Genomic DNA, 18,278 nt, shown 5'->3' on the forward strand with positions numbered 1-18,278 from the left:
CGTCATTTCCTCTCATCCTCATCCAAGCAACCAAACGAACAATTCTCCTCTCCTCTCCTCTCCTCTCAAGTCGTTGCTCCATCGGTCCCCATCCCCACCAACTTCCCATTAATTAGCAGCCATCAAAATGCTAAGAAATTATATTTTTTAAAAGCAAACAAACGGAAATTGGAATCCCTTCCACCACCTCGCAATGCTGATAATTGTCTAATGCACCGAACGAATATACCAGATTTTAGACGCTGCCTTGTAGTTGTCGCTCTCAGCAAACGCTTTACCCTGCCTGACGGAGCCGGCGGCTTCGAGCCGCCAATAATGCCACGGCGCGAAACCGACAATAATGTAGCCGGTGGCTCCGTCTGTACGCGTTAAGAGCCAGACGCAAACGGCCACGATCGATTCAATCTTGTCCAGCGCGACTTCTAAAGATATCGCAGTTACAGATCATCATCAGCTAAGCGGCGTTAAGAATCCCAAATTAAAGAAAAGCCAGCGCGGTAACTGCTCGCACGTAAGCCGGGAAGATACCCTTTGGCGCCCTTCGTTCTCCACGTTTCCTCTCTGTCTCTCTTCTCTCTCTCTCTCTCTCTCTCTCTCTCCACCTTTTGCCACTTTTGCCGTGGAGAACTGGGAGGAGCTAACAATGGATTTCTTGGAGGAATTTCTACTTACTGCGCTGATCTCCGTCCTGCTCGCCTTCCTCTTTGGGAGCTTCTCCGCCGACAGGCCAGAGGCGGCATCTGCCGCGGCGGAGGATTTTGAGCCCCGGCCGAGGGCCTTGAATCCGATCCAGGCGGAGGAGGTGGAGGGGAAGTCGTCGGTCGTTGCCCTTGGTGAATCCAATTGCACGGATGCCGAGGCCGTTGAGGTCGAGGAGGAACGATCGGATGCGAATGGATTGGAAAAGGACGGGGTTGTTGTTGGATTCGACCGCAAGAATGAAGAGTTTTTTGACGGGGTAGTCGGGAATGGAAGAATTGAGGATGATTTAGCGGAGCCGGGTGAAGCAAAACGGGCGGAGCAAGTCGCGGAACTGGGCGGCGAACTGGTTGGAAACAAGGAAGAGGCGGGGCATGTTGACGAGGGTAATTGGAAATCGTTGCTTCAAGGGGAGGATGAATGGGAAGGGATCGAGAGAAGCGATACGGAGAAATTATTTCGAACCGCGAGCGAGTTCGTCGGCAGCGAGGTAGGTGGAGAGGCAGTGTCGAAACTGAGTAATGAAGTGCAAATGCAGTTGTACGGACTGCATAAGGTTGCGACCGAAGGGCCGTGCAATGAGCCACAACCCCTGATTTTGATGATGTCTGCTCGCGCCAAATGGTACTGTGGGATACTTGTCGTTACTCTCGCTCCCTCGTTGATTTCTTCGCGTGATATAATTCGTTTTAGTGCCATTGCTGACTGATCTGGAATTTTGTTTTCGATTTGGATCTTGTGAGTCCTTTGCGAACTTTGTGGCAAGTAGGCATTAGATGCATTACTCTTGCTGAATTTGTCTATAGCACGAAATGTTGTTTTTTTGCTGCTTCGGTAATCAATGTATTAGCGTTAGGCTTTAATCGTATTTTATTTTGTAATGTTAGAACCAGGAGCTGACCACCACCAACTGTAGGTATAGGAATAAACACTTACACGTCCTTTTGCCCAAGGAATAAACACTTACACGCCCCTTAGTGACCGACGGATGGCTAGTACATGGATTGTGGTTGCCACGAGGTTTGGAGATCAATTCCTAGCTAGTAGCTAGGTTACTATCCTTTCTCATGTACTGGTCACTGTTCAGATTAATAGTCATTCATGATTTACCTCTTTTCTCATTGTCTGCGGACGGATTGTGAGGAGGCGTCTGGGTGAGCATTATCATCTTTTGCCACCATGCCACCCGGAATAAACACTTACACGTCTCCACGGGATGCCCAAACGGATCAATTCCCGGCTGGCGCATGTCTTCGGGAAAAAAATACTCCTCTCACCTCCTAACCAACTTGGCGGTTGACTATAAGTTAACTTTATGATTTACCTCCTGTTATAGAAACTAGGGGCGAGCCTGGGATGAGCGTAATCATCTTTTGCTACTAAAAGCATAAGTAGTTACACGCCCCCAAGGGTATAGCTGAGGTGGTAAGTGGATGAAGATTTACCACTTGAGGTCGAGGAGTCAAACCTCGGGACTGGCGGGGCATAAATTGGGGCATAAATCTCTGCATCCTGTATAACTCACCCCTATCCACTTATCTCCTTAGTCACTGTGATTTACCTACTCCATGGTCCTGAGGCGGGCTGGTGGAGGCATGGGGGCGAGTGCTTCGCCTTTTTGCCACCGGAATAAACTTTGACACGTAGCGTATGACCTTTTGCAGAAAAAGAATAAACACTTAGGGTGCGTTTGGTTTGCCCCATTTTTATTTTCATTTTCTGAAAAACGCGTGTTTTTCATTTTTTAGAAAATGACTTTTCCGCGTTTTTATGAAAACAGAAAACAGCGTAGAAAACGCAAACCAAACGCCCCCTTAGAGAGGCAGAGGAGCTGAGCTAGCCACAAGATAGATATCTTTGGAGGATTAGCTTCCTGAGAATTCCTTCAGTACAAATGAAATTCATCCCTATACAGAGACCACCTCTAGGAAATCTTCTCTGTTTGAGCAGATAGGGGGCATCATCACCATTCCCAAATGCACGCACTGTTAGGCTAGTTAATTGTCGTCCTTCTGAAAACTGGGAGCTGCAATTGTTACATCTATGCGAATGCTGATAGGTGGATATCTGGGCATCAAGATTTGTCAAATTTATTTTTTGTTCAAGTGTATTTCTCCATCTTGATCTGAACAGGAACTGTGTTTAGCCAAGAGTTCAAATTGATGATAAAGTAGAAATTCATGCTGCTGCATGGAAATTATTCTTTTGGTCATAGTGAATATTTTTGTCATTTGAGCAAATTCTAGTGCTTCGTTGATCCACTGTCAATGTGCTGGGAAGCCACCTTTTTTCCCTCAAGAAAACCACTGTTCTCAATCAGATATCTGATTCTGCTCTCTATTTCACTGCAAGCATATTTTTGGCATGTTTCATTAATTATGCATTACTGTCTTTAATATTGTATATATCATCATTTTTTGTTTAGCAGAATAACAGGAGATTGAAGTTCAGATATGCCTTATTTTTTAGTTCAGAATTTTATGCATGTGATGAAGTATGCTCTCTATTGTACTAGGTATTCATGGCAGCAACTAGGAAATATGAATCCAGAAGCTGCTATGGAACACTATATCAATCTTCTTACTGAAAGTATTCCTGAATGGATGGTGGAGACGTCCAAAGTAATTCAGACACAAACTTTTTTTTATTAACTTTTGAGGTGAGCTAATGTACTATGAGTTCATAATGTAGGTGGAAGACAAAGGTCATGATGCCAATGATCCTCCTGCAGCAGATGTCTTGAAAATAGGTCATGTTGAGCCAAAGTCCTCTCAATCTAAATCTGGAACTGAAATGTAATATCCTTAATCATTGCCCTATAGTCTGTCAGTTGGATTTAGAGATATTTCTTATCAGCTTCTTTGTTTGCACCGTAGCATCAGTTGAATAATGTCATGATTTGCAGTGTAGAAAATTCGTCATCTGCAGCTGTCACTGAAAATCTAGAGGCAGGTTCCCAACTTTTAAAACAAGGTGAGTATGTTCTTGACATTAATTCCTGGAGTATAAATATGATAGATGTTTTTGTAGGTTGAAGATTCAAGTTTTGATAAGGACCTATATAAGTTGTTCATAAGGTCTCAGGTTCAAATTCTGTCTTTCCAATGGTTTTAATAAGGACCTATATGAGTTGTTAATCAGCATGAGAGAAATGTTTCTATAGCTCATTAGATTAATTCTACGTGCACTGAAGAATCTGAAAGTCTAGCCATTAGCTAATGGGATTTAGGTTCCCAACACCTCAACGTAAGTAGCTCATTAGATGAACGGTGGCACTTTCTATGAAGGAAACTAACTATGATGTTAGAAAGGAGTTGAATGCAGGCTGTGTACCTGATTTTAGGTGTAACAAACAGCTTGCTGTATGTTGCCTGTGTTATAGCTCTATACCTGATTTTAGATGTAACAATCCAGATGCTGTATGTTATCTGTCATATCTGTATACCTGATTTTAGGTGTAACAAACAGCTTGCCATATGTTACCTGTGTTATTTTTGTGATATTATACTGTGCATAAGCATATACTTAATTTATGTTATAACATATGAAAATCTTGTGTTACTAAATAATACAATGGAACGTTACTTTGCTAGTTGTAAAATCATAAAGCAATGATATAAGAACATTCAACATTCTCCTGTATGCTTCTGCAAACTATTGCACAGGTTCCTTCTCTCCCATTCCACCCCCCATCATCTTCTATATCTCAGCTAATTTGTGAGTTTAGCTATGAAAGAAATGGAATTGCAAAGTGAAAAGATATATTACCATTATTCCTCTTGGATACAACCTGGAATTTGAATAAATGGAGAATTTCTCTTACATATGGGTGAGGATCTAGATAATGACAAATATGTTTACTGGAATCTTGATTTTGCATGTGTTCATCTCATAGTTATATTGTTTTATCATTCATGGCCATATTTTTTAAGACACTCACTGCACCAACCAAATGGAGAGGAATGCATGAATTAGATGTTGTAGAAAATTAACACAATTTTGCACTGAAGTGGGTTAAGATGAGTCCTTTCCATTCAAAAGTGATTTTGGGCCTTTTCCACTTCAAAATTTGCGTATGATTTACATTGTCACGATTGAGCATCAACACTTTTTCTCCATTCATTCACCACTTAGTTTAGCAAATGCTACTTTTTTTCTTTTCATTTATTTTTCTAATTGGTGTATCATACAGGGTTGGCAAATATGTTGCTTTTCACCCTGATCTCACCTACTAGAGTGGCATTCTGAATTTATTACAAGCTTGGCCGAGCATGTCTCTGAGGAATTAATGCTCGAGTTTCAAATTGGTTCAATGTATAGTAGCTTGCTGGTGGTGCACAGGATTATTATTCGTCATAACTGGTGGATTGGATTGTCTTTTAGTGCTTGTTAAGTACTTGAGGTTGTATATATTGTATATATCTAGTAAACATCTGCCAGTGGAACAAGGGCAGCTTCCGTAAAGATTGTTCGTTTACAGTGCTCAAACTTTCAATTGTGCTTATCAGAAAAGATTAATGAAGGATGCCTGTTGAAATCTACTCCACTGACTCTTGCTCGACAAATAAGATTCGGCACAGTTGTATTTCGAGTAGTTTCTTAACACTAACAAAAGAAAAAGTTCAATGGGGAACTTGAGTTTCTCGAGGAATCATTCTAAAATTGTTCTAGTCACCATGTTTAACTTTTAAAGGAAATGATGGTCTTATGGTGAAAAATGATTTCTAAAAGCTTTTGGACAGGTCACTTAATCAGAGTTATATTTCACCTAAAAATCCCATTGTTATCAATATTTATACCTCTCTTTTTAGGTGCAGTGCAGTCGCATTTTATGGAAATCGTTCACTAAATTAGAAAATACATATGACCTAAATGTGTTTTTCTTTTTTCTACTCTTTTTTTCTCTAAAATGATTATACGTTGACTCCTGGTGTCCTACATCGATCCCATAACTATTTGTAGAGAGTTAAATTAAAAAATCGAACATCCTATCAAATGAGACAATATTTCTACCGGTTTTATTAGAAATTGACCTTTGTCTATTTCTATATATCCATCCCGTAATGACTAATTTAATTATGTCCTAAATGCAACCTAAATATTCCTCCTTGCATTGATAAAAAGGGGCAATTAAGTTAGAAATGAATCTACCTCAATAATGATCAGAAATCTCATATTAAAGCACAATGTTAATCATCCTAATTAAAAATATATATATTAATAATTGCTTTGTCTAGTATAAATGAATTATATTTGAATAAATTTTAACTAAAAATCAAGACTAAAAGGGCCCCTTAAAAAATAATATTTTAAATTTTAAGGATTATTAAACTAACTAGTTAAATTTAAAATTGGCAATTTAAAAATAATTATATATTCTTTTATTAGTAAATGTTGAAGGAACATGAATACACATCTTAGAATCACATTGCATCATCAATTTTTTTTTTTTTTATTTCGATCATTATAATTTAAGGAACAATAATTGATGATGTATTTTTTTAAAAAATTATCTTATTATTAAAATCTTTTACCACTAGTTTGATAGTCTAATAAAATCAAACGTCATTGTTCTTATCGAGCCTAGATTTCCTTGTACAAAATATAATTAATATAAATTATTTATAGTTATAATGTGATTTCAATAGATTATATTACACATGATTGCACGATCACTAGTTAAAATAGTTTTACCACTAGTTTGATGGTCTAATAAAATCAAACCGCCATTGTTCTTATCCGTGATTAGTTATGATCCTTCTTTAAATTTACTATCTCCCTTATGTTATAATTTAGATTGGAACGAGTGACTGAAAGTCACTCGAAGACCGTCCCTCTTAGCATTAGACTGTTTGACCACTTGCTCACCGTCAATAATTTTCGGGTGATTTTTGATCATCCATCCTAATATAAACTATAACTTAGATGGATGATAAATCTAAAAAATCATAACTAATTATGATTAAATTATCGTCATAATCTGACTATAATTACACAGGTTCATCTACTATTCTACTTTGTTGTGCACTAAAGGATGTTCTTATCATACTTTTAATCTAACCGCTAAACGATTATCATTTTTTTTCAAAAAATAGATGTATTTAAATAACTTTTAATTTGACCAGTGATTAATTTCTGAAGGTAATTTTTATTGTATTTCCACGTGTCTCCATTTTCAATTACACTAAAAATGAGGCGGAGACGCAAAAGTTAACATGTCTCGGTTTAGGGTATTATTTGGTTTTCGAGACCACTGCTACCCTCCTCTTTATTTCATCGCATCTCCAATTGGAGCGGAGTCCCGGAGTTGGCAGGGAACGCCGGGCTGCTCGATGACCGGCATCCTTCAAGGTACTGTCTGCCTCTTCTTCGACTCTATCCATAGTTTTAATCTGTTCGGTTCTCTCTGTAGGGTTCTGATGGTTCTTCGTGGGTTCATGCGATAAAATAGGGTTTTTAGGTCTTTGGGAGTTTGTCTAGTTCGTTCCCTTTGACTTTACTTCATGAATCACGAAAACTTTGGCGGTGGTGCGCAAAGCGCAAGACTTGTCTGCTTCTTAGCTCTTCTCTATAAATGATATTGTTTTGATCGGGAAACCTAGACCTATTATTTCATTACATTGCCTCTCATTGGGCGCAGACTGATTTATGTGTTTTAAGGGTTTTATTTTGGTGTGGGTTTTATATCAAAGATTTGAGTTGATCCGGTTCTGCACTGGGAAGAGAGTGAATTTCGCAGTTCCAGTGAGGCTAAGCCCTGGAAATTAGAATGACACGATGATTTAGAAAAGTATAGGTGGTAGTAACCCTAAGTTCTCTATGTCTAATCTTGCTTTCATCTTCACAAATACAGAATCAATAATTTCACGAGCCTGACGAGCAGTATTTTTTTTTAATCTTTTTTTCACTTTAAAAGTTATGTGTATGATCTTGTGTTTAGGACTCAAACACAAGCACTGAAGACATGGTTTTTATCATCCCATTGCAGTATAAAGTTTGCAGATTCTTAAGCCTGTTGGTGAAGCTCTTCTTATGGCAACAGCAGATGCTGCCCCTGGTTCATTAGGTCCGCAGTATGCACCTGATGATCCGACACTTCCAAAGCCATGGAAAGGTTTGATCGATTCGAACACTGGCTTCTTATACTATTGGAATCCAGAAACTAACATTACACAATATGAGAAACCTGCTACATCTATTCCTTCACTGCCAACTAGCGCTCCCCCTTCAAACTCCATGCATAAGGTTGCTCCTACTCCCGTGGCTAGTAATTTTCCTCCCAATATCACCATCTCACTTCAATCCTCTCCGCAGATTGCTCAGGAATCTGGGCTTCAAACACAGCCACAACAACAGCCTAGCCAGCCATCATTTCAGCAGAAAAGCCAGTTAATTGAGCAGCAGCAGCTGCAGCAGCAACAGCAACAACCACCACCACCACAACAATCACAAGAACCTTCAACTCAACATCTTCAAGTTCAGCATCCTCATGGTCAGCAAGTGCTACTTCAGAATACCCAAATGTCAATTCATCAGTCACATCAATTGCCAATTCACCAGATGGCACCACAAACATCTCAACAATATTTGCCAATTAATTCACAGGATGGTCCATATCAGCATGTTCCTTATCTCCAAGGGTTGTTAGTGCAACCACCCATGGTTCAACAACAACATGGATTTCAGTTTTCTCGCCAACAAGTACAACATTTACAAGGTCCGCCAATGACTTATCAGCAGGGGCAGCAACCACAAGGTTCACAAGAGTTGAAAATTCCAAATCAGCAACAGCAGGGCCAGCAAACACTCGGGTCACGGACTCCACCTCCACAAGGATATCAGGTTTTGCATCAGGAGACCCAACATGCTATACAAGTTGTACAACTACAAAGTCAACAGTCACAGGGTCTTCAGAATGGAAACCAACAGTCACAACAGTCACAAGGGCAGCAACACAGGTTTCCTAGGATGGAAGATGCACTGCATCAGGAGGGAAAACTAGGCATACTTCCCTCGTCTGGTGTTGCATCAGCTGGTCATCACCTGCCAGATTTGGTTCCTCAGGTGGGTATTCCATCTGGGGTTGGCTGCACTTCTCAATCACCTAATCATCTCGGTGGAACTAGTATGCAAAACATTTCACCTTTTCAGGCACTGAATACAGGAATAGAAGCAAATTTTGGGATACAACAACAGAGAGGCACTGCAATTTCAAATCCATCATCTAATCCAATTGTTCGACCTCCGGTAAATGGAAAGACAATGTTTGAAGAGGCTGAACCTGAAATTCCAGGAAATGAATTTTATCCTCCTGCTAAACTGGAAAGATCAATGATGTACCCACATCAACCAAGGCTTGCTGCTCTTCCCATTCCAAAAAACCATTCAGTATGGTTTACTTTTTTTTCCTCCTATTATTTTGTAAAGATTCAACATCACTCGGCTTTAACCAATCCTAATCTTGTGATCTGGCATCCTTTCTGAATGAAGCGGATTCTAGGACAACACATGTCCGACATTCTTGAAATATTATTCCATTCTAGTTTTTTTGGAAATTCATGCTTTAACTATTCCTTTGACATCTAACTATTTTGATAGCTTAAATAATTTGTTATATCTTTTGGTGATGTGAATTCTAGGAGGATCTTCACTTTCTGAAATCCATTTTCAATAGCATCAGTTAGCTTCCGTAGGACTTCAGGAGGTTAAGTTATTCTATGGTCTTTATTTATAGACATCTATGTGATTTGAATATGCTTGCTAAGTGACTATTAATCCAGATATAACTTTTGGATTTTTTTTTTCTGCTCAAGCATCATCACAACAATAATGGAATTAATTTCTTTAGATTTGATACCTTTGTTCTTGTTTGTTTGATGGGGATGTAGAAATAGTCCAATAATTTATTTATACATGCTATACTATTTTCCTTTTCATGTGAAGCTACTATGCTGAGCAGATTGTTGATGCAAGTGATGGACAAGTTTCTTCTTGTACCAGGGTCCAGGTTTTCGTCCTCACTTTGATGGACCAGGTCTCTCAGTTGGAGTGGGCATTAGTTCACAAAATGCACCACCAAATATGCATGATCATACTGCTATTCATAATGCAAGTGTATTGCGGTCATCGCCAGGAATGTTGGGCCCATCAGATTTTCACAATGTTTCTGTCGCAGATGCATACAGGAAGCATCACGAAATTACTGCAATGGTATAAAAATGGTGTTAGACCACATTGCATAAGAGATCCCGTCTCAGCATTAAATATTGTGTATTTTAGACAATGTTGTGTGGTTCACAGAAATGTGCAAAATTAGTTAATTGGTGATATTCATGTTACCTTCCCCAATTGACTACACATTGATCAAAATCTGGTTCCTAGCTTCTATTTCACTCTATGAGTAGTATGCATAAGTAATGGAGAGCAGACATCATACCTTGTCTCTCATTTTGTTTTACCGTGTCTGAGGCATATGATAAGTTGAACTAGTTGGAGTGTCATTTCCATTAGCTTACTTCTGTTTATTATGCGTACTGAATTGCTTAATAATTTTTGTAGCATTACTATTCTTTCAGGGAAATGATGTTCCTCCACCATTCATGACATTCGAAGCCACTGGTTTCCCTCCAGAGATTCTCAGAGAGGTATTGTTTATGGTTTATTCTTAAAAGCTACCATTGTTTTTAGTGAGGTACATATTACCTTGCATAGAATTCATTGGCGAAGTAAGATTACATAGCTGACCTCAAGTAGTTTGGACTAATTCTGCTTTATATATACATACACACATATATGTATACATATATTTTAACTTTTTTGGCGTGTTTAACTCTTTTCTTTAACTACTTTGTTCTTGTCACTGTCAAAAGAGTACTCCACCATGCTAGATAGGAAAAATGTGTGTAATCTTTTGATAGCGTGTTGTATATCTCTTTGATCCGCCTCAAGTGTTTCATGGTTTAACTAGTGGAGGATCCAGTAGAACGCCATGGAAAGTAAGGAGGTGGGCTGAGGGGTGGTGTCAATGCTACTGCTGCTTTGACCGAGGACATGAATGTGCCGGTGTTGGGGGGATGAGATATTTTAAATCCACCAACCAACTCGGAGGATGAGATGCCGTATATATGAATTGTTCCCTACGTGTGTCAAGCACATGCTTATGTTTTTACCCTTTCTGTTATTCGACTGGTTTCCTCCTTTGATCTATGCTGATGGGTTGTGCGTCATTGAGGGAGAGGAGAGCACAATCTTCTCAGTGGACAGAGTATAGAAACTGGTAAATAAATGCATATCCATTCTATTGCTTTGCTGGTCTAATATGTATATGAATTGGTTGCATTCATCGACCAACATTGGTCATGCATGCCGGCCAATAAGAGAACATTTAACCATAAAAATTCCTCTGACTATTGAATTAAAACATATAATACTGATAACCATTGATAATTGATGGCCATCATTACACCATGTTCTCCTTTGATCCATGTCCTCCACTACTCGATGTGGATCCCCCACACCACTACTCGCCATTGCCACTTACTGTGTGGGGAGGGGAATTCATTAAGTATGAATTGCATCACTAAGATCTCAAAATATCTGTTGGTGAGTATGAAAGCTATTTCTTCATCATCCTATCATTGCATCCTTAGTGCTAGTTGCTGGAGCAGAGACTAAGCTTAGTGAAGCAGCATGCAGTTTGTCCAGTAGGTCGTTAATCACTAAAATAAGTAATTTGTCTTTGATTTAAGCGGTGCAGGGTTTCCATGTTCCATTCTGCTTTTGCATTAATTACATCAGAGATGAAAAAGACACAAGTTAAGTCTTATTATACCTTGTTGCAGCATTTCTGCACACTGATGCTAGCTCAGTCTCATCTTACTTAGAAATTGGGTAGTGCTGAGGCCAAATTGCAATTGAATCTGTCTTATCTGTATTATTTGCAAGTATGATCTGGTGAATTTGTTTTCAAGAGGTGCCAGGTTGTGTTGAGTCTCAAACAAGGTTGAGTACTTGCTGATGTAGTCATGTATGTCACAGTGCTTGGTTTGCATGTCCATTTTGTGGATTAATTTGGTGGAGTTGCCAGCCTTGTCGCCTGATGCTTCACTACTCCACATGTTTCCCTGCAGGAAGAAGTTCATGGTCATGGAATCAAAGTCCCATGCAATTGGTTTCAGCGTACGAAGCTAGTGGGCTTCTAAGATTACACTGAAACCATTAAGAGGCAAGAGATAGACGCCAGCTTGTATTAGCTATGCTCCCAATCACAGCTACACTCCTGGGCATCTTCCTGAGCTTTGCAGCTTGTCCTCACTAGTCACAAGCACTGAAATTGCAGCTTGCTGTTCCAGTTCAAGACTGCGGAAATCATGAAGTGTGGGTGCCTTCAGAATCAATGAGCACCCACAGTGTTATGCCCTACAGCGGGGCTTGTATTTACATGGTTTTGGATGTCAGTTCCCTAAGATAGCATGCAAGGTGGTTTCTGGTTTGTTGGATTGATCAGGTAAGCAATCCTTCTTTTACACTCCTTCCATCCAGAAACTTCAGATAGCAAGGGTTTATGGTGTCCACACTTGAATGTTGGAACAACCCTTTGCGCTTGTCACCTTGCCATTTGTGTGATTCGGGTTCTTGATGGTGGCCAGATGAGAACCCACAATGATTGTAGGTAGCAGAGGAGGTCTCTTTGTTAGATTTGGGCAGTTTGTGGTGTCCAAAATGTTTAGCAGTTGAAGCACAAACAACCAAGCCAAGTTTCTTGCTTCAGTGAGGCTCCTTGGTTGCTGCCCTTCAAGCTCTACTTATAGACAAGGATAAAGATTGCTTACGAAAATGTCTACCTCTTTTTCAGTCATTAGGGACCCAGCATATAGTTGAAGTCTTTCAAAATCTTTTGATATGTATTGACCACTTTGTTGTAACTCTGCCATCTTGTTTCTCTTGGTTAGCGGTCTAAAAGTCAGGTGGCATTGGTCTTAATTGTGGCCACATAAAGCTCAGGATTGTCCGCTGCAAGCTTGAAGACACACAACTATGCATCATTGATTAGATAGAAATACACGATGTTCTTCTCTTTCTTTGGTATCCACGGAAAAGTAGTGTTCATATCCGCTGATTCAATAGTTCGGATCCTTCGACCTTCATGCACCCATAAAATCTTCATTGACTAGTAATTCTTGATCTTGTGAATGACTTCCTTTGGATGACTAGTTAGCTTCTGCAATAACAGTTTCTCTCTTTACTAAGATCCTGAACAAGATAATCTATCTATTTACAGTAAAAGTTGCTTTTCACAGCAATTAAATACTCCTTCTTGCAATATCACTCTTGAAATAAGAGTGTAGAGGATGGGAAATTATGTGTGCATTCAGACAAAACCTTCTTGTTCCATAATTTTATGACAGAATATGGGTGAGACTAGTTGAGACATACTCTTGACTCAGGTATATGCTGGTTTGCTTGTTGAAATCCAGTGAAGGGCTTGCTCAAATTCCAGTCCACATATAACTTAGGGTTGGGTGCATCATCTACTGCATACATCCATGTTTCTATAAAAATAATCTAACACTACTGGCAATCTTTTGAAATATGCAATGTAGAGCTGATAACGGTTTCATCTCTGTGGTTTGTTGCTTTGATGCAACACTATTTTGTGATTGTAGAATCGATGAAGGTTAAAATGGAAGAAAAACCCCTGGATTATTTTGAATTTCTACTAGATGAAATCCTTGTTACTAATGTAGATGATTGTGAAACCATACCATGATTTTCGAATGTACATCAATGATAAGAAAAGGATGCTGAGAATGGTCATGTTTCCTCAAATAACAATATCTTCAAGTTGTTCTTGAAGTCATAATAATATATCCAAAGCTACCATGAGGGTGGCAGTGTCTTGTAGTATTTCACAACTTATGGCAAACACGTTAAAATGCATTTGTGATGATGCCTCCTTTGAGAGGGTTTTATTTTGGGCCCAGGTCTACACTGAATGTATATAGCGTTGGATCTGTATGGACCTACTATGTTCTGCCACAAGGGAAACCTATAAGTTAAATTGAGTTTCTTTGCTTAGGTTATAGTTGTGGTTTTACATATGGGAATGGTGTTGGATTGTATGTCCTGCATTAAATGCTGGATCATTTCTATAGAGGTGTACTGAATCAAAATGAAGTCATAACATTAACTGATTATATTCAGTTGACAAATATTAGGTTTGATAAAGATTTTCTTTATCAAGTGTTGGTAAGTTAGAGTATGTATGTATATACCCTTGATGTTTTTAACATGAAGTCATGGCCATCAAGCCTTTGTTTGTCCCCACCATTTGGGGATATATGAATCAGGGACTTTAAATTTAACTGCGATAATGCCACATAATGGTTGTTTTACATGTTATTTTTCTTAATTGCTTTTCAGATGCATCTGGCTGGATTTTCATCTCCAACACCAATACAAGCACAAACATGGCCTGTTGCTTTACAGAACAGGGACATAGTTGCAATTGCCAAAACTGGTTCTGGCAAAACACTAGGTTATCTTATACCTGCATTCATTCATCTGAGATGTTGCCGAAATAATCCTCAGTTTGGACCAACTGTATTGGTTTTGGCTCCAACTCGGGAGCTTGCTTCTCAAATACAAGATGAGGCTCTTAAATTTTGCCGCTCTTCAAGGATTTCTTGTGCAGTAAGTTTTTTTTTTCCTTTGCAATCCCAGTAAATTAGATGTTGCTCATGTTTTCTGATTCATTATCTGTAATGTTTTATCATACAAAATACTTCCCCATCAAAGAAGAATTCTTGATAAATCATTTAAGTAGTTCATTGACTGCATGAATCACATAGTTATACTTTTAGTCTTTTCTCCATTTATCCAATGCATATCATATTATGCAGGCATAGTTTACTTGTGTATCTTGTGAATGCATTCTATTTGCATTTTAAATTCTATATTTAACTGATTTCTTGACAAGAATTTCTGGAACCATCGATGACTGACATATAGTCCTTTGAACAAATTTCCTTATTATGATGAATCAATTACTGTGTATGCCTTATTTAAATTTTTTTTATGCTTTGATAATTGGTGTTGGATTTCATCTTATTATTGTTTTAGTGCTTATATGGAGGAGCTCCAAAAGGTCCTCAACTGAAAGAGATTGAACGAGGAGCAGATATTGTAATTGCAACTCCGGGTCGCCTCAATGATTTCCTTGAGATGAAGAAAATCAGCTTCCGTCAAGTTTCCCTTCTGGTTCTTGATGAAGCTGACCGCATGCTTGATATGGGTTTTGAACCACAAATTATGAAGATTGTGAATGAGATCCCTCCTCACAGGCAAACTCTTATGTATACGGCAACTTGGCCAAAGGAAGTGAGAAAAATAGCCAATGATCTGTTGAAGAATCCAGTTCAGGTGAATATTGGCAATGTTGATGAACTTGTTGCAAACAAGTCAATCACTCAGGTAAACATAGTAATTTAATATCTTCTTCTAGTCTTTTTCTGCAAGCTTCTGATTATTTCTGTTTTTCTTATTTCGTTAGAGAATTGCATAATTATTCATAAACAATTGTCTGGATGGTAAGCTTGTTTGTTGATTCCCATAATAATTCTGTATTTTACTTTAGTTCTTCAGTTGTCTTTTGAAGATATTTATATATTGTTTTCTCCTGAGTTACAGTTAACCTTAGATTAGTTTTTAATATTTGGTTTCTCTTGGTTTTTTTTGTGAATTTAACTTCCCTATTTCGATCCTCTGGAACACTAAATGTTTAGTATATCTACACTTTTCTTTGTTTTATTGATAGCCAAATTTACATCTCATTTTGATTCAGCATATAGAGGTTGTTGCCCCAATGGATAAACAGAGGCGCTTGGAACAGATTCTTGGAACTCAGGAACGTGGATCTAAGATCATTATATTCTGTTCAACAAAGAGGCAGTGTGATCAGCTGGCCCGTAGTCTAGGGCGAGCATTTGGTGCCGTGTCCATTCATGGTGACAAATCTCAAGGTGAAAGGGATCATGTTCTATCCCAATTCCGTACTGGCAGAGCTCCAATTCTAGTTGCCACCGATGTTGCTGCCAGGGGACTTGATATCAAAGACATCAGGTGGGGCCTTTTTTCAACTTAATGGTACTATTTTAATTCTTCTTCTGTTAAATTTTGTATATTCTATGTAACTGCCTTAGATTTGTCTCAAGATGACCATTTGTTCTTTTGTCTTTGTAAATCCGTAGGTTTTACTGCATGTCCGCATGTTCTCAAATCTTTTTTTTTCTCCATTACTTTTTCTTTAGTGCTCCAGTGGCCCTAGTCAGTTCTGATTTGGGTTTTGTTGTTGGCTCAACCTCTCTTGTACAAATAATTGAATGGTAAAACGTTGGTACATGGAAAGGTTGAGAAATTTTACCAGTGTACTCCATCAATGTTTATTTTGAATTTCAGTTTTATTGATATGCCCCACACATTGGTATATAGTAAGGATGTTAATGTCAGTTTTAACTTGGTTTAGATAATTTCCATGGAGTATTATCGTATCACATGGTAAATTATATCACCACTTAGGATATTGCATGGATCTTCCGATTTAAAGATTGCTACACTAGTTCTTCATTGTTTGCTTTGTCAATGTATGATTATTTTTAACAGAATACTTCATTCTTAAGCTCATCCATATGTCAATTTTCTTAATAATAAAGGTGGATGATGTCAAAAGTAAAGAGATCCTTTGAGCCAACAAACTTGTTTGGAAAAGCTATAGTTTTGAGTTTACAAACATTGGTTGACATTTGCCTTTCTTTATTATGTGTTTCAGGGTAGTTATCAATTTTGACTTTCCTACTGGGATTGAGGACTATGTTCATAGGATTGGAAGGACAGGGAGGGCTGGTGCTACAGGTGTAGCATATACATTCTTCACTGACCAAGATTGGAAGCATGCTGGTGATCTTGTAAAAGTTCTTGAAGGTGCAAATCAGCGAGTTCCTCTTGAGATTCGTGAGATGGTTGGTCGTGGTGGCCCTCTGCTGTCCAGGTCTCGTAATGAACCCAATCGTTGGGATACAGGTGAAGGCAATGGTGGTGGTGGTGGTGGTAGGTGGAATTCTAGAGGTGGGCGCGGAGGTGGGCGCGGTGGCGGCATGAGGGATGGTCCTGGTGGCTTTGGTGGGCGTGGCAGTGACATGATGAGGGATGGTCCTGGTGGCTTTGGTGGGCGTGGTGGGAGGCAAGATTTCTTTGGTGGTCGTGGGCCTAGAGGTCGTGGGTTTGGTGGGCCAGGTGGACATGGAGGTCGGGATCGGTATGAATGGAGTCCACATGATCGAAGCCTAAATTCGGATGGATGGAAGCGTTATGATGGACATAATAGGGGATTCGGAGAAAGGAGAAGGGAGAGAAGTTATAGCCGTAGTCCAGAGATGGTTCGGACATGGGGTTATGATAGAAGCAGAGGCGGAAGTAAAAACAGGAGTCCAAGCCGCAGTCGGAGTCGGAGTCGGAGTCGGAGTCGGAGTCCGAGTCAGAGTTGGTCATCAAGAAGCAGGAGTAGGAGTAGGAGTAGGAGTAGGAGCCGTGAGAGGGTTAAGAGGCCTAGTGGCTGGGACTCTACTCCCGCTACTGGTCTCTTTGCAACACCAGGTCATGAACCTCCAACTAATCTTGGTGTAGCTGCAGCTGAAGCTCCACATGTTACTGGACCGGCAGATGCACTTGCACCTTCACTGGTCGCAGGGCCTGAACCCAATTCAATTGGCTCAGGGCCTATGTTGCCGATATCATCTGGATATGATAATGGATCTTTATCGAGCAATGAACTGCCAGGACAATTTCCAGGGCCGGACAGTGGGAGACTCAGGGATGTCAAGCACCTCAACTAGTACTGAGTAGTCAGTCATTGAGCTACGAATGGATTGTGTTGAATTGTGACCCCTATGGGGTTTCATGCAGTTTTTTTTATTGCTACTGGAAAACTTCACTTTGTATACTAAAAGTCAAATTTTTTGATAGGTTTAGAGGAATCCTCACGGCATTTTTGTTGTCGGAAATGTAAGATCGCATGTGTTATTTTTATTTTTGTTTTCTTGTATAAACTGATTTTAGCTGATTATTGTTGAACGCCCTACTTGGATTGTTCTGCCCATCACTATTAATTAATTCTTGTGGCTGTTTGTTTGTTCCTTAAATTATTTGCACCTAGTGCTTTGCGACAGGAAAAAAAAAGTCAAGCAATTCGTTTGGTTGTTAAGGTGGATTCAGACTGTAGATTTTGCGAAAACGTAAGATCCAGTTAATGGGGAACCGATATGGAATAAAAAAAATGATGCAATGGGAAAGTGTCCGCATGATTTTGCATTATCTTATTAAGACTTAGATTGCTTTAACATATTGTCAAGATAGCATATTCTAGTGATACTGATAATTACAACGTTACAATGCAAAAATTTACAAATTCCACTAAATTTTCACCAATGTTTGTTCTAAGAAAAATATTTTTTCGCAACACCAAAATTAGGATCAATTTTACTCTGAAAAATATAGATATGTTATATTAACGACCTCTTTAATAC

The 18,278-nt window shown here is 39.1% G+C and overlaps 2 protein-coding genes across 4 annotated transcripts; both read left to right on the forward strand.

Annotated features, from left to right (window-relative positions):
• The first annotated feature begins 465 nt into the window (after positions 1–465).
• LOC122017035 (acyl-CoA-binding domain-containing protein 3-like) lies at positions 466–5,240 on the forward strand. The gene is made up of 5 exons (XM_042574499.1): positions 466–1,323; positions 3,215–3,320; positions 3,391–3,494; positions 3,605–3,672; positions 4,892–5,240. The coding sequence occupies exons 1-5, from the start codon at positions 644–646 to the stop codon at positions 4,945–4,947; spliced, it is 1,014 nt and encodes a 337-aa protein (XP_042430433.1). The 5' UTR covers positions 466–643; the 3' UTR covers positions 4,948–5,240.
• Positions 5,241–6,917: 1,677 nt separating this feature from the next.
• LOC122017260 (DEAD-box ATP-dependent RNA helicase 46-like) lies at positions 6,918–17,851 on the forward strand. Of its 3 annotated transcripts, XM_042574823.1 has the most exons (10): positions 6,918–7,050; positions 7,688–7,944; positions 8,014–8,763; positions 8,851–9,087; positions 9,700–9,909; positions 10,275–10,343; positions 14,122–14,391; positions 14,821–15,171; positions 15,542–15,819; positions 16,526–17,851. In XM_042574823.1, the coding sequence occupies exons 2-10, from the start codon at positions 7,732–7,734 to the stop codon at positions 17,586–17,588; spliced, it is 3,441 nt and encodes a 1,146-aa protein (XP_042430757.1). In that variant the 5' UTR covers positions 6,918–7,050; positions 7,688–7,731; the 3' UTR covers positions 17,589–17,851. The 3 variants fall into 3 exon arrangements, with proteins under 3 accessions (XP_042430757.1, XP_042430756.1, XP_042430755.1); XM_042574822.1 differs by having other exon boundaries at positions 7,640–7,944; positions 8,014–9,087; XM_042574821.1 differs by having other exon boundaries at positions 8,014–9,087.
• Positions 17,852–18,278: the final 427 nt, after the last annotated feature.

The sequence above is a fragment of the Zingiber officinale genome, chromosome 8B (assembly GCF_018446385.1).
Source record: "Zingiber officinale cultivar Zhangliang chromosome 8B, Zo_v1.1, whole genome shotgun sequence".
NCBI lineage: Eukaryota > Viridiplantae > Streptophyta > Magnoliopsida > Zingiberales > Zingiberaceae > Zingiber > Zingiber officinale.

Coding starts and splice junctions, on each gene's coding strand:
- LOC122017035 (XM_042574499.1), top strand. CDS start 644: ATGGATTTCTTGGAGGAATTTCTACTTACTGCGCTGATCTCCGTCCTG. Junction 1,324..3,214: donor ATGTCTGCTCGCGCCAAATG/GTACTGTGGGAT, acceptor CTATTGTACTAG/GTATTCATGGCAGCAACTAG. Junction 3,673..4,891: donor TTCCCAACTTTTAAAACAAG/GTGAGTATGTTC, acceptor TGTATCATACAG/GGTTGGCAAATATGTTGCTT.
- LOC122017260 (XM_042574822.1), top strand. CDS start 7,732: ATGGCAACAGCAGATGCTGCCCCTGGTTCATTAGGTCCGCAGTATGCA. Junction 9,910..10,274: donor ATCACGAAATTACTGCAATG/GTATAAAAATGG, acceptor CTATTCTTTCAG/GGAAATGATGTTCCTCCACC. Junction 10,344..14,121: donor CTCCAGAGATTCTCAGAGAG/GTATTGTTTATG, acceptor ATTGCTTTTCAG/ATGCATCTGGCTGGATTTTC.